At 36.0% G+C, this 13,736-nt stretch overlaps 1 protein-coding gene across 2 annotated transcripts in view; it reads right to left on the reverse strand.

The window, feature by feature from the left end:
* Window positions 1-13,736, reverse strand: part of DTWD2 (DTW motif tRNA-uridine aminocarboxypropyltransferase 2) — an 87,492-nt gene that overhangs the window by 31,372 nt on the left and 42,384 nt on the right. For both annotated transcript variants that reach the window (XM_088838785.1, XM_055429955.2), the window contains exons 3-4: window positions 13,179-13,273; window positions 9,281-9,473 (exon numbers count right to left, since the gene is read on the reverse strand). In XM_088838785.1, coding sequence (XP_088694911.1) covers window positions 9,281-9,473; window positions 13,179-13,273 — 288 coding nt within the window. The remainder of the gene's footprint in view (window positions 1-9,280; window positions 9,474-13,178; window positions 13,274-13,736) is intronic.

Consider the following 13,736-nt stretch of genomic DNA (forward strand, 5'->3'; position numbering starts at 1 on the left):
ATTGGGCAACAGGTTAGATGTAACATAAGCCAGTCCTTAACAGCTCTATATAGACACAAGACAAAGTTTTTATGAAAATGTCTTAGCCATGAGTGCTCCCAACAGTTCTCTGATTATCAAGTGAGAAATCAAGCTTTAGTGAAAGTTTTAAAGGCAATAAAGCAAGAATATGCAAACAGTCCCTGAAAATAAGTTTATGAAGAAAGCCAGAAGCCTCTACAAACATTTCCATATTCACCTTAGATTTATTCCTAGCAAATGTCAAGTGTCTCCTGTGTAAAATTCTTCTGAGGGAAGAGATATACATTCATTGCCAAATGGCCTGGATATATTAGAAATTCAGATTAAAAGGAGGCCAAGTAATGTTTGCATTGGGCTTCCCAGGTGGCTCAGTGGTAAAGAAACACAGTAGACGCAGGAGACACAGGATCAATCTCTGGGTCGGGAAGAGCCCCTGGAGGAGGAAATAGCGACCCAATACAGTATTCTTGTCTGTAAAATCCCAAGGCAGAGGAACCTGGCATGCTACAGTCCATGGGGTCACAAAAGAATCAGACATGACTGAGCACAGCATGTTAGTATCTGATTTACAATTCTTTCATTCCACAATTAGGTAAGTATGAAGTCCACCTATGTATTTGGGAAAAGACCAATACTTTGGATGTTAAATCTGACTTCTGTTTTCTGTCATTTTTTTCTTTCTTGTATTTAAAGCAAAAAAATTATACTACTACAGAAACTAAGGAGATCAACTAAACTAATAGCCAAGACAAACTGATGCAAAAAGCAGGTATGTGGGTATATGTATATTGCTGCTGCTGCTGCTGCTGCTGTTGCTAAGTCGCTTCAGTCGTGTCTGACTCTGTGCGACCCCAGAGACGGCAGCCCACCAGGCTCCCCCGTCCCTGGGATTCTCCAGGCAAGAACACTGGAGTGGGTTGCCATTTCCTTCTCCAATGCATGAAAGTGAAAAGTGAAAGTAAAGCTCAGTTGTGTCCGACTCTTAGCAACCCCATGGACTGCAGCCTACCAGGTTCCTCCACCCATAAGATTTTCCAGGCAAGAGTACTGGAGTGGGTTGCCATTGCCTTCTCCAATATGTATATTGAGGTGGTGGTAAAAGAAATGACAAACAAATCACATTTAGAAATAAAGCCTAATTAACTTAAACTACATTATTTAGAGATTATTTTAAACTACATCTCTTACTGGCAAGAGATGATGTACGTTTTCCTTTTTCATTTTTACTTTTCACTTGGTGAACTAGACTGTAAGAAAGAATTATTAAACTATTTATATAGAGCAGTAGGTTTGAATGAACCAAGAAATGTATAAATAAGCATACTTTTATAAGTAAGCAACCGGTATATAGTAGACTGTAGTTATCTTAAGGGCTTTTGGCCTGCCCATTCATGATTTTAAATCATCCTGCTGATAGCAACACCCCAATTTCCCTAAGGAATTTATTCCTAATTCCTGTGGTACTTCTGTCAATAATGGTACCACCATCCACAGCAACTCAAATGAAAGAACAACCCAGGATTCTACTCTGGTTAGGATAATTTATCTTTCTATTATAATAAATAAAACCAGGGGATACTGCTCCCCACACACATCTTCCAGTGGCAGGGAGGAAGTTAATTCATAACAAGAGAAAAATCAGAACACAGAGGCAAGCAAACTCTCAAAAGATGCTTGAAAACCAGAGTCAGCAAAGTCAGAAGCCATCCCCATCTCTTCGGAGTTTCCCAGTAACATGACTTATATACTTTCTTTTGTTTAGCTTGAGTTGCATTTCTGTCATCCATGAGAAAGACATGTTACATACAATTTACTTGTATCATAAAGCAAGGCCCCTAGGAAAGTCTACTATATAATAAAATAAATTTTCTTTCAGAAAACCTGAGGTACAAAGTTAATAATTAAGTAAAAATCATATATACAGGAAATGTTTTCAAGAAATGGGAAAAATACTAAAAACAAGCAAAATTTTTAGTGTTACAGAAGACAGTTCAGACCTTACTATATAATCACTGTAATTACCAATTTTATAACTTAGATATGTGTCTAAGGAGATGTGTATAGTAACCTTTAAAAATCAATCCACTTTTCAAAAAAATAAAAATCAATCCACTTTTCAATTCATCTCACCTATTTCTGTTTGAATATATTTATACCTACATACATACATCACTTCATGGCAAATAGATGGGGAAACAGTGGCTGACTTTATTTTTCTGGGCTCCAAAATCACTGCAGATGGTGACTGCAGCCATGAAATTAAAAGACGCTTACTCCTTGGAAGGAAAATTATGACCAACCTAGACAGCATATTAAAAAGCAGAGACATTACTTTGTCAACAAAGGTACGTCTAGTCAAGGCTATGGTTTTTCCAGTGGTCATGTATGGATGTGAGAGTTGGACTGTGAAGAAAGCTGAGTGCTGAAGAATTTGAACTGTGGTGTTGGAGAAGACTCTTGAGAGTCCCTTGGACTGCAAGGAGATCCAATCGGTCCATCCTAAAGATCAGTCCTGGCTGTTCGTTGGAAGGACTGATGCTGACACTGAAACTCCAATACTTTTGCCACCTCATGCAAAGAGCTGACTCAATTGAAAAGACCCTGATGCTGGGAGGGATTGGGGGCAGGAAGAGAAGGGGACGACAGGGGACGAGATGGCTGGATGGCATCACCGACTCAATGGACATGAGTTTGGGTGAACTCCGGGAGTTGGTGGTGGACAGGGAGGCCTGGTGTGCTGTGGTTCATGGAGTCTCAAAGAGTCGGACACGACTGAGTGACTGAACTGAACACATACAAAGTATATACTTATATACTATATATATACCATACATAATTTATGTACAAAATATAATATGCTTTTTTTTAGAAAGAGTAAATATACAGATTTCATTGGTTTTTTTTGCAACAACTTCTAGAAACGTATCTTTTCTAAGTCATACTCGTATATTGGGGCTCAATACTATGATACTCTAAAAATCAATGCATATTATTATTTTTACAATGATTCATATTTCCAAAATACATTAAGATGAAACTGTATCAAGATATATAAAATGAGTTTTTATAAATTATGTCATGTTTTAAATTACTATTTTTTATTTCAAGCAAAAATATTTAGGAAAAAAATCATCTTTCTGGTCTAGAGCTAGCAAAATTTCAATTCCCTAAAGTAAAAATTTAATATCAATTCCTTACTCTCAAAAAGTTTAGAGAAACATAATTATATAGAGACAGAGTCATATATGGCATAAAGTTAACAGCTGAGGGTATTTCAGGGAACTCTGTACTATTTGTGGAATTTTTCTGTAAGTTTGAAGTTATTTCAGCATCAAAGTTCACAACTTTATATCTTGTCTATCATATGATTACTAGAGTAAGTGGTAATGTCATTAAAAGTACATTCTATTTTATAAACTTTGTTTTTACATTGATGACCCATTTTTGAGATTTCTGCCTTTACCTTATTAATGTCTAAGAACTCCAAGACTATGAAGTCTTTGCTGATTCATACTCTTCTCAAGAGCCATTTGGCTTTTCACTTTAGTTTATGATGATATTTTTCCCCATGATCAACCTATCTGATGTTTCTTTTAGGCATTTTCTCCTATGTTCTGGTTGTGAAATACCCATTTACCTACATTTGCTTCTAGTTTGGAAAAACAAGAAGAGAAAAAGATGATAGAAAAGTATGGCATAGTAGGGCTGGGAAAATTAATTAACCTATTTCCTTATCTGCTAATAAATTTAAAAGAGAAAAACAGTTTTGTTGAATTTTCATTTTTAAAATAGCTTTTAATTTTTTTAATGTGACTCAGTTCAGTTCAGTTGCTCAGTCGTGTCCGACTCTTTTCATTTCTATGGTAGTCATGTAGTTACCACAAAATGAAAGCTTAGAGTTGTAGACATAACTGTGCAAAAAAGAAAAAAAAATCAAATATTTGCACAAATATTTTACAAATGTAACATTTTCATCAAACTTTTTTCTTTATACTAAGAAATATCTAAATGTAATGCAAACACACACTTCCCTGGTGGCTGAACAGTAAAGAATCTGCCTGCAATGCCAGAGACTTAGGTATGATCCCTGAGTTGGGAAGATCTCCTGGAAAAGGGAATGTAAACATAAAATTTTACTTGAAATGTGCCACATTCTAACAGTATCTATGCCTTAAATGAGTTGGTTCTTGTGAACACAGGGACTACTTCAGAAGTTAAATAAACCTACAGAAGCCATTATATATATATAAATATTCCAGATGAAAGTTTTCCACTTCAGAAGTGGTACAGTACTTTAAGACCATAGGCTGTGGCTCTAAACTAGATGAATTCAAATCACAGTTCTGTTATAAAGTAGTTATATGATCTAAAGTGAAGTTAATGAATACAATTAACAATACTTATATCATGGAATCTGGGGAAAGATTAAACAGATTAATATATATAAAGTACTTGGAAACAGTACTGGCCCATTCAAAGCATTCAACATGTTATCTGAGTTTCATCTAGAAACTATGCCCACATTTCAGTTAAAAGGAATGAAAACTATAAAGATAAAATGAAAACTATAAAACTATCAAAAATCTCAGAATCAGGGTTTCACAGCTATTTTTCATGAAGTGTATGGCTTGTATAAACCCAAAAAGAGCATAGAAAAGTATGTAAAAACTATTGAAAATATAGGATTAATTTCATTAAAAATATACAAATAGAAGTTTTTCATATACCTGTTTAAATATAAAATAGCCTAAGTATGCCAAAAATAAAAGTTTAAAGAAAAAACTGCAAATAACCAACCTTAAAAAGATGTAAACACTTTCATTGGTAAATACAGAACATAAATTTTTTATACTCATAGAACATGCATAAACATTTTCCATGTACTTGCCCTCATAAATATCATAAAATTATTCAAAATATCGTTGGCAATATTATCATGATCCAACAAAATAAGAAATAAAATACTGACAAAATGTTAGAGCACTTGAGAATTAAGAACTCATTGTAGTTCATGAATAGAAAGAAATTAAAACAAATAACAAATTACATCAATGCTATAGATACAAAAAGCACATCAATCCAAAGCCACAGAAAACAATGACAATTACACTAAGAAGAAATATTACAGTCTTCCTTTATAATTAAAGAAGAAACTGACTAATCTTGGTAAAGAAACATAGCACTAGTAAGCACAAAAATTACAAAATCAAAAAGAAAAATATTTGAAAATGTGAAATAAACAGATCAAGGGAAAAGCTCGAATTAACGAAGAAAGAATAAAGTTTATTACTCATTAAAACAATCTAAAGGTTCAGTTCAGTTCAGTTCAGTTGCTCAGTCGTGTTCGAGTCTTTGCGACCCCATGAATCACAGCACGCCAGGCCTCCCTGTCCATCACGAACTCATGGAGTTCACTCAAACTCATGTCCAGAGAGTCGGTGATGCCATCCAGCCATCTCATTCTCTGTTGTCCCCTTCTCCTCCCGCCCCCAATCCTTCCCAGCATCAGAGTCTTTTCCAGTGAGACAACTCGTTGCATGAGGTGGTCAAAGTATTGGAGTTTCAGCTTTAGCATCAGTCCTTCCAATGAACACCCAGGATTGATCTCCTCCAGAATGGGCTGGTTGGATCTCCTTGCAGTCCAAGGGACTCTCAAGAGTCTTCTCCAACACCACAGTTCAGAAGCATCAATTCTTCAAAGATCAGCTTTCTTCACAGTTCAACTCTCACATCCATACATGACCATGTGAAAAACCATAGCCTTGACTAGACGGACCTTGGTTGGCAAAGTAATGTCTCTACTTTTTAATATACTATCTAGGTTGGTCATAAATTTCCTTCCAAGGAGTAAGCATCTTTTAATTTCATGGCTGCAATCAGCATCCGTAGCAATTTTGGAGCCCAAAAATTAAAGTCTGACACTGTTTCCACTGTTCCCCATCTATTTCCCATGAAGTGATGGGACTAGATGCCATGATCTTTGTTTTCTGAATGTTGAGCTTCAACTTTTTCACTCTCCTCTTTCACCCTCATCAAGAGGCTTTTTAGTTCCTCTTCACTTTCTGCCATAAGGGTGGTGTCATCTGAATATCTGAGGTTATTGATATTTCTCCCGGCAATCTTGATTCCAGCTTGTGCTTCTTCCAGCCCAGCGATCCTCATGATGTACTCTGCATATAAGTTAAATAAGCAAGGTGACAATATACAGCCTTGACGTACTCCTTTTCCTATTTGGAACCAGTCTGTTGTTCCATGTACAGTTCTGACTGTTGCTTCCTGACCTGCATACAGGTTTCTCAAGAGGCAGGTCAGGTGGTCTGGTATTCCCATCTCTTTCAGAATTTTCCACAGTTTATTGTGATCCACACAGTCAAAGGCTTTGGCATAGTCAATGAAGCAGAAATAGATGTTTTTCTGGAACTCTCTTGCTTTCTCCATGATCCAGCAGATGTTGACAATTTGATCTCTGGTGCTTCTGCCTTTTCTAAAACCTGCTTGAACATCTGGGAGTTCATGGTTCACATATTGCTGAAGCCTGGCTTGGAGAATTTTGAGCATGACTTTACTAGCATGTGAGATGAGTGCAATTGTGCGGTAGTTTGAGCATTCTTTGGCATTGCCTTTCTTTGGGATTGGAATGAAGACTGACCTTTTCCAGTCCTGTGGTCACTGCTGAGTTTTCCAAATTTACTGGCATATTGAGTGCAGCACTTTCACAGCATCATCTTTCAGGATTTGAAATAGCTCAACTGGAATTCCATCACCTCCACTAGCTTTGTTAGTAGTGATGCTTTCTAAGGCCCACTTGACTTCACATTCCAAGATGTCTGGCTCTAGGTCAGTGATCACGTTATCGTGATTATCTTGGTCGTGAAGATCTTTTTTGTACAGTTCTTCTGTGTATTCTTGCACCTCTTCTTAATATCTTCTGCTTCTGTTAGGTCCATACCATTTCTGTCCTTTATTGAGCCCATCTTTGCATGAAATATTCCCTTGGAATCTCTAATTTTCTTGAAAAGATCTCTTGTTTTGCCTATTCTGTTGTTTTCCTCTATTTCTTTGCATTGATCGCTGAGGAAGGCTTTCTTATCTCTCCTTGCTATTCTTTGGAACTCTGCATTCAGATGCTTATATCTTTCCTTTTCTCCTTTGTTTTTCGCTTCTCTTCTTTTCACACTTATTTGTAAGGCCTCCTCAGACAGCCATTTTTCTTTTTTGCATTACCCAGTTGTGGATGTGACTGGTGATAGAAGCAAGGTCCAATGCTGTAAAGAGCAATATTGCACAGGAACCTGGAATGTTAGATCCATGAATCAAGGCAAATTGGAAGTGGTCAAACAGGAGATGGCAAGAGTGAACGTAGACATTCTAGGAATCAGTGAACTAAAATGGACTGGAATGGGTGAATTTAACTCAGATGACCATGGTATCTACTACTGTGGGCAGGAATCCCTTAGAAGAAATGGAGTAGCCATCATGGTCAACAAAAGAGTCCGAAATGCGGTACTTGGATGCAATCTTAAAAACAACAGAATGATTTCTGTTTGTTTCCAATGCAAACCATTCAATATTACAGTAATCCAGGCCTACGCTCCAACCAGTAACACTGAAGAAGCCGAAGTTGAACGGTTCTATGAAGACCTACAAGACCTTTTAGAACTAACACCCAAAAAAAATGTCCTTTGCATTATAGGCGACTGGAAAGCAAAAGTAGGAAGTCAAGAAACACCTGGAGTAACAGGCAAATTTGGCCTTGGAGCATGGAATGAAGCAGGGCAAAGGCTAATAGAGTTTTTCCAAGAGAACGCACTGATCATAGCAAACACCCTCTTCCAACAACACAAGAGAAGACTCTACACATGGACATCACCAGATGGTCAACACCGACATCAGACTGATTATATTCTTTGCAGCCAAAGATGGAGAAGCTCTATACAGTTAGCAAAAACAAGACCAGGAGCTGACTGTGGCTCAGATCATGAACTCCTTATCGCCAAATTCAGACTTCAATTGAAGAAAGTAGGGAAAACCACTAGACCATTCAGGTATGACCTAAATCAAATCCCTTATGATTATACAGTGGAAGTGAGACATAGATTTAAGGGTCTAGATCTGATAGATAGAGTGCCTGATGAACTCTGGATAAAGGTTCGTGACACTGTACAGGAGACAGGGACCAAGACCATCCCCATGGAAAAGAAATGCAAAAAAGCAATCTAAAGCTTAATACTTCTGAAAGCTCAATAAACAGGGAAACCCTTTTCGAGTATGTTCATGGGAAAAAGTGTGAGTGTGTGAGAGAGAGAGAGAGATTACAAAAAAGTAAACATTCAGAAGAAATTCAAGTACTTAAGAATATATAGGTATAGACAACCAATTTGTTAACCCAGGAGAAAGGAACAGTTCCCTTAAAAAGATAAGCTATTAAAAACCAAACTGAATACAAGTAGAAAGCTTAAATAATTTTGATAAAAGAGTTTGAAAGAAGTATTTCAAGTTATTTTAAAGTGACCAGGATCAGGTGGTTTTACCAGTGAGTTCCATGTAACTTTTAAAAAGCAAAACTTTTAAACTATTCTAAGCCATAGAAAAATACTAAAATTTCTACTTGGTGAAGTGAACATTATATTAGTTCTCAACTATTGTAATAAAAGTACAAAAAATATATAAATTATAATTTAATGCCATTAACTAAAATATAAACTTTGGCAATATATCAAAAGAATACTGTAAGTGTTCATTCAAGTAACACAAGAACAGTTCAACAGTTAGGAAATTTATCATCATAAATTACATCAACAACTCAACTTTGATTTCATTATATGATTATAATGACTATATGCTTATAATCATGAATGACCAAAAAAGCCCTTCATAAAAACTCAGTCATTTCCAATAAGAAAAACTCAATTTAGTATCCCAAAAATATTTAAACATAACATTTCTTAACAAAAACATTAATACATATTAAATAGTCCTTAGACTGTCCTGATTAAATGTTTCAGAGACTTTTAATACATCTAAATACCTAAACTATGGCAAAATTTGATGGTAGGAATTAAGAAATAAGGACAAATCTGAAATGTTCTACATATATATAAAACATACACAAGAGCATATTCATACCTATTTACAGACATGTTTATATATAAATACCATCAAATTCATATATAACAATATACACGTGTCCTCTCAGAAAATACATACTACACATAGAACTATACATTTGTATTTTCTCTAGGTCAAAATACTAGTGTACCTGTTTGGGCAGTCGGAACAAGGAATTCTTGTAGAAAATGTCCTTAGCCTGGCTCCATGTGCCATCGATGATGATTATTGTGGAAGGATAAACAGGAGAATCTAATATAAATTCTTCCAAATTAGCAGCTTCAGCCCCTGGATATAATATTAATGTATCAGACTTCCGACAAATAGTTGAAAGTTCAGGATCTCTAAAAGTTTAAAATAAAAAGTCTTTATTAGTCTGTCAGGACAACGGAAGCTTATAAAGCTTATTCTTGTTGAACTTATCCAAAAATGCATGTTAAAGCATTTTAGCACAAGAGATATAATAATGAATAAGACAGCCTGTCTGCAAGCAATGAAACAAACTTCAGGGAGAAAGAGACAAGTTAAAGAATCAATTAAAGATAATACATGGTATCATCTCTGAACTAATAAATGGCATCTACAAAAATATACAGTTAATATCAGCTTTAACAATGTACCTCAAGATTAGGATCGGGGTAAAAATAGGGGCTTTTGCCACTCATAATACACATTGTACATATTGAAAGTCCCAGTTACTGCAATAAGGCAAGAAAAAGAAATAAAAGCCATAAGCAACAGAAAGGAAAACATATAAATGACAGAAAATGCTACTTACATATAAAGTTCTAGAGAATCTACAAAACAATTTCTATGACTAACAAGTAAACTGAGACAATCATAGTATACAGGGCTAATATATAAAGCCCAGCTCTTTTCTTATATACTAATGGCTAAAAACTAATAAGTACTTTTAAATTCTATTTACAAAGGATACCAAAAGTAATACTCCTCTTATCCCCGAATGGTAATATCACAAACTCTATAACAGAAAACTAAATCAATCATTTAATTACTAGACATATTAAAACAATATTCTTAATCAGCTTTAGTTAAAAATACAAGAATGAAAAATAATTCGCTGGATAAGCACTATGTCAGGCACCCTCAAAAAAAACTGAATAACATAGGCTCAAAATGAGCTAGACTATTTAGAAAAGTATCAAGTTTCTCATCGCCAAGCACATTTGTGGAAGGGTTAGATAACCAAGAGGACTTTGAGTTCCTCTTCACTTTCTGCCATATTTTTTTGCCGATTCTGTTGTTTTCCTCTATTTCTTTGCATTGATCGCTGAGGAAGGCTTTCTTATCTCTCCTTGCTATTCTTTGGAACTCTGCATTCAGATGCTTATCTCTTTCCTTTTCTCCTTTACTTTTCGCTTCTCTTCTTTTCACAGCTATTTGTAAGGCCTCCTTAGACAGCCATTTTGCTTTTTTGCATTTCTTTTCCATGGGGATGGTCTTGATCCCTGTCTCCTGTACAATGTCACGAACCTCTGTCCAGAGTTCATCAGGCACTCTATCTATCAGATCTAGACCCTTAAATCTATGTCTCACTTCCACTGTATAATCATAAGGGATTTGATTTAGGTCATACCTGAATGGTCTAGTGGTTTTCCCTACTTTCTTCAATTGAAGTCTGAATTTGGCGATAAGGAGTTCATGATCTGAGCCACAGTCAGCTCCTGGTCTTGTTTTTGCTAACTGTATAGAGCTTCTCCATCTTTGGCTGCAAAGAATATAATCAGTCTGATGTCGGTGTTGACCATCTGGTGATGTCCATGTGTAGAGTCTTCTCTTGTGTTGTTGGAAGAGGGTGTTTGCTATGACCAGTGCGTTCTCTTGGAAAAACTCTATTAGCTTTTGCCCTGCTTCATTCCATGCTCCAAGGCCAAATTTGCCTGCTACTCCAGGTGTTTCTTGACTTCCTACTTTTGCATTCCAGTCCCCTATAATGAAAAGGACATCTTTTTTGGGTGTTAGTTCCAAAAACATCTTGTAGACCTTTTGATGAAAGTGAAAGAGGAGAGTGAAAAGGTTGGCTTGAAGCTCAATATTCAGAAAACGAAGATCATGGCATCTGGTCCCATCACTTCTTGGGAAATAGATGTGGAAACAGTGGAAACCGTGTCAGACTTTATTTTTTGGGGCTCCAAAATCACTGTGGATGCTGATTCCAGCCATGAAATTAAAAGGCACTTACTCCTTGGAAGGAATGTTATGACCAGCCTAGATAGCATATTAGAAAGCAGAGACGTTACTTTGCCAACCAAGGTCCGTATACTCAAGGCTATGGTTTTTCCCGTGGTCATGTATGGATGTGAGAGTTGGACTGTGAAGAAAGCTGATCGCTGAAGAATTGATGCTTTTGAACTGTGGTGCTGGAGAAGACTCTTGAGAGTCCCTTGGACTGCAAGGAGATCCATCCAGTCCATTCTAAAGGACATCAATCCTGGGTGTTCATTGGAAGGACTGATGCTAAAGCTGAAACTCCAATACTTTGGCCACCTCATGCAACGAGTTGAATCACTGGAAAAGACTCTGATGCTGGGAGCGATTGAGGGTAGGAGGAGACGGGGATGACAGAGAATGAGATGGCTGGATGGCATCACCGACTCAATGGACATGAGTTTGAGTAAACTCCGGGAGTTGGTGATGGACAGGGAGGCCTGACGTGCTGTGGTTCATGGGGTCGCTAAGAGTCGGACACGACTGAGTGACTGAAATGAACTAGATAGCCAAATGTCAGGGATGACTTAGATAGTTTCCACTTCTACCACCACAGACACTCACCATTTTTGCAATAAAAAAACAAGGTCCAAGTTGACAGATTATATATCCACATCTATCCAAGAATTCTAGAGAAGCTATCATTATAAAGAGCCTCTGTGTGTGAAAGAAGTGTCACAGTGTAAATTATTTGGCTGCTCCCCCTGGGAAGAGCCCTGGATTGTGCTTCCATTCCCAACAAAGCAGCAAAATGCAAACAGCAGCACCAAGCCCAGACCAAAGCTCACTTCTGCAGGGCAAGGCAATGCAAAATGCAAAAAAAAAAATATATATATATATATAAAAAGAATGCCTAAACAATAATTTCAGAAAAAGGAAAAAAGTTATTTTATAAACTTCTAATATGATGTTATTTTCATAATACAAAGCTAAAATAATAAAGGAAGAAAAAGGTTTGGTCCATTAGGCTTGGTGCTGGCAAGCATTTAAAAGCAAAATACTTAGCATTTTCATAAGTGAACTGAAAAAGAAATCTCCATATTTTCAAGAAAAATTAAATTTTTCATCTAAAATATATTTATATAGATAGGATAAAAGTAATTGTGAAGACTGTGAATAGGCAGAAAAGCAATAAATATGCTTCAAAGGTAAGAAACAGCTTGTAGAAAAATTTAAATAATATATATTTATATCAGTGGGTTCTATAATACAGAACAAAATAAGATCCAAGAGTACTGTAGAATTGTCTGTGAAGATATCAACAACAAACATACTGAAGTGAAGTGAAGTGAAGTCGCTCAGTTGTGTCCGACTCTGCGACCCCATGGACTGTAGTCTACCAGCTCCTTGGCCCATGGGATTTTCCAGGCAAGAGTACAGGAGTGGATTGCCATTTCCTTCTGGACCTCATCAAAAAAATATTTTACAACAGGAGAAGGCATTCTATCATTTTTTTAAAATATGACGTGCCTATAACTAGAATACTAAACATAGTTCCCGTCACTGTACCTTAGGAAAGTCTTAATGGACTAGAAATGGAATATATGTCTTTATATAAATGGATATCATATATAATTAAAAGAAAAAGGAAAGAAAAATAGGAACTGAATGTAATACAAGTACTAACATCTTGAAATAAACCATCTTATTAACAAAAATGAAATAAACAGTAAATATTCATGTCTTTTGAGGGAGAAGGCAGAAATTCTACTTTTTAACCACTTCCAGTGTACTATGTTCCAGGTCTGATAGATAACCTGAAGGAAATCATTTTTAAAGTAAAAAAGAATTTGATTAAATTGCCCTAAAAATTAACTTACCTTTCCTCACTGAAGCGACGACCAATCTTGATTTTACACTTATCTTTGGGGAGACATGCTGCTAGAAGAGGAACTGTCCGCAACACCTTGTTTTCCTGTAATTAAAAAATTAATTAAAATGCAAATTTTACTTAGATAAACACATTTTTAAGACATTTTCTTTTGGCCACACTGTACAGCATGCCGCATCTTAGTTCCCCACCCAGAGATCATTGAACACAGGCCCTCAGCAGTGAAAGTGCCGAGTCCTAACCACTGAACTGTCAGGGAATTCTCCACTTTAAAATTTTTCTGATAAACATTTGATTCACAACATTATATACAACTTTCACAAGTTGTTTACTACAGACCACAATTTAATAAAAGAGAGCTAGAGTTTCTCCAACTTATCAGTACTAAACATAATTGTATATTTTTATTCTATTTGGGTGTGTTTACATGTTTACTGATCAAAAAAGATAACATTAATCTAAATAATAGTTAAGATTATAAAAAATGTAAATGTTTTTAAATTGAATCACAAAGTTTGATTCAGTTCAACTCAAAAAACTTTTTTTC

This window comes from Moschus berezovskii, chromosome 8 (assembly GCF_049115385.1).
Source record: "Moschus berezovskii isolate FMDL1 chromosome 8, NW_MosBer_1.0, whole genome shotgun sequence".
Classification (NCBI taxonomy): domain Eukaryota; kingdom Metazoa; phylum Chordata; class Mammalia; order Artiodactyla; family Moschidae; genus Moschus; species Moschus berezovskii.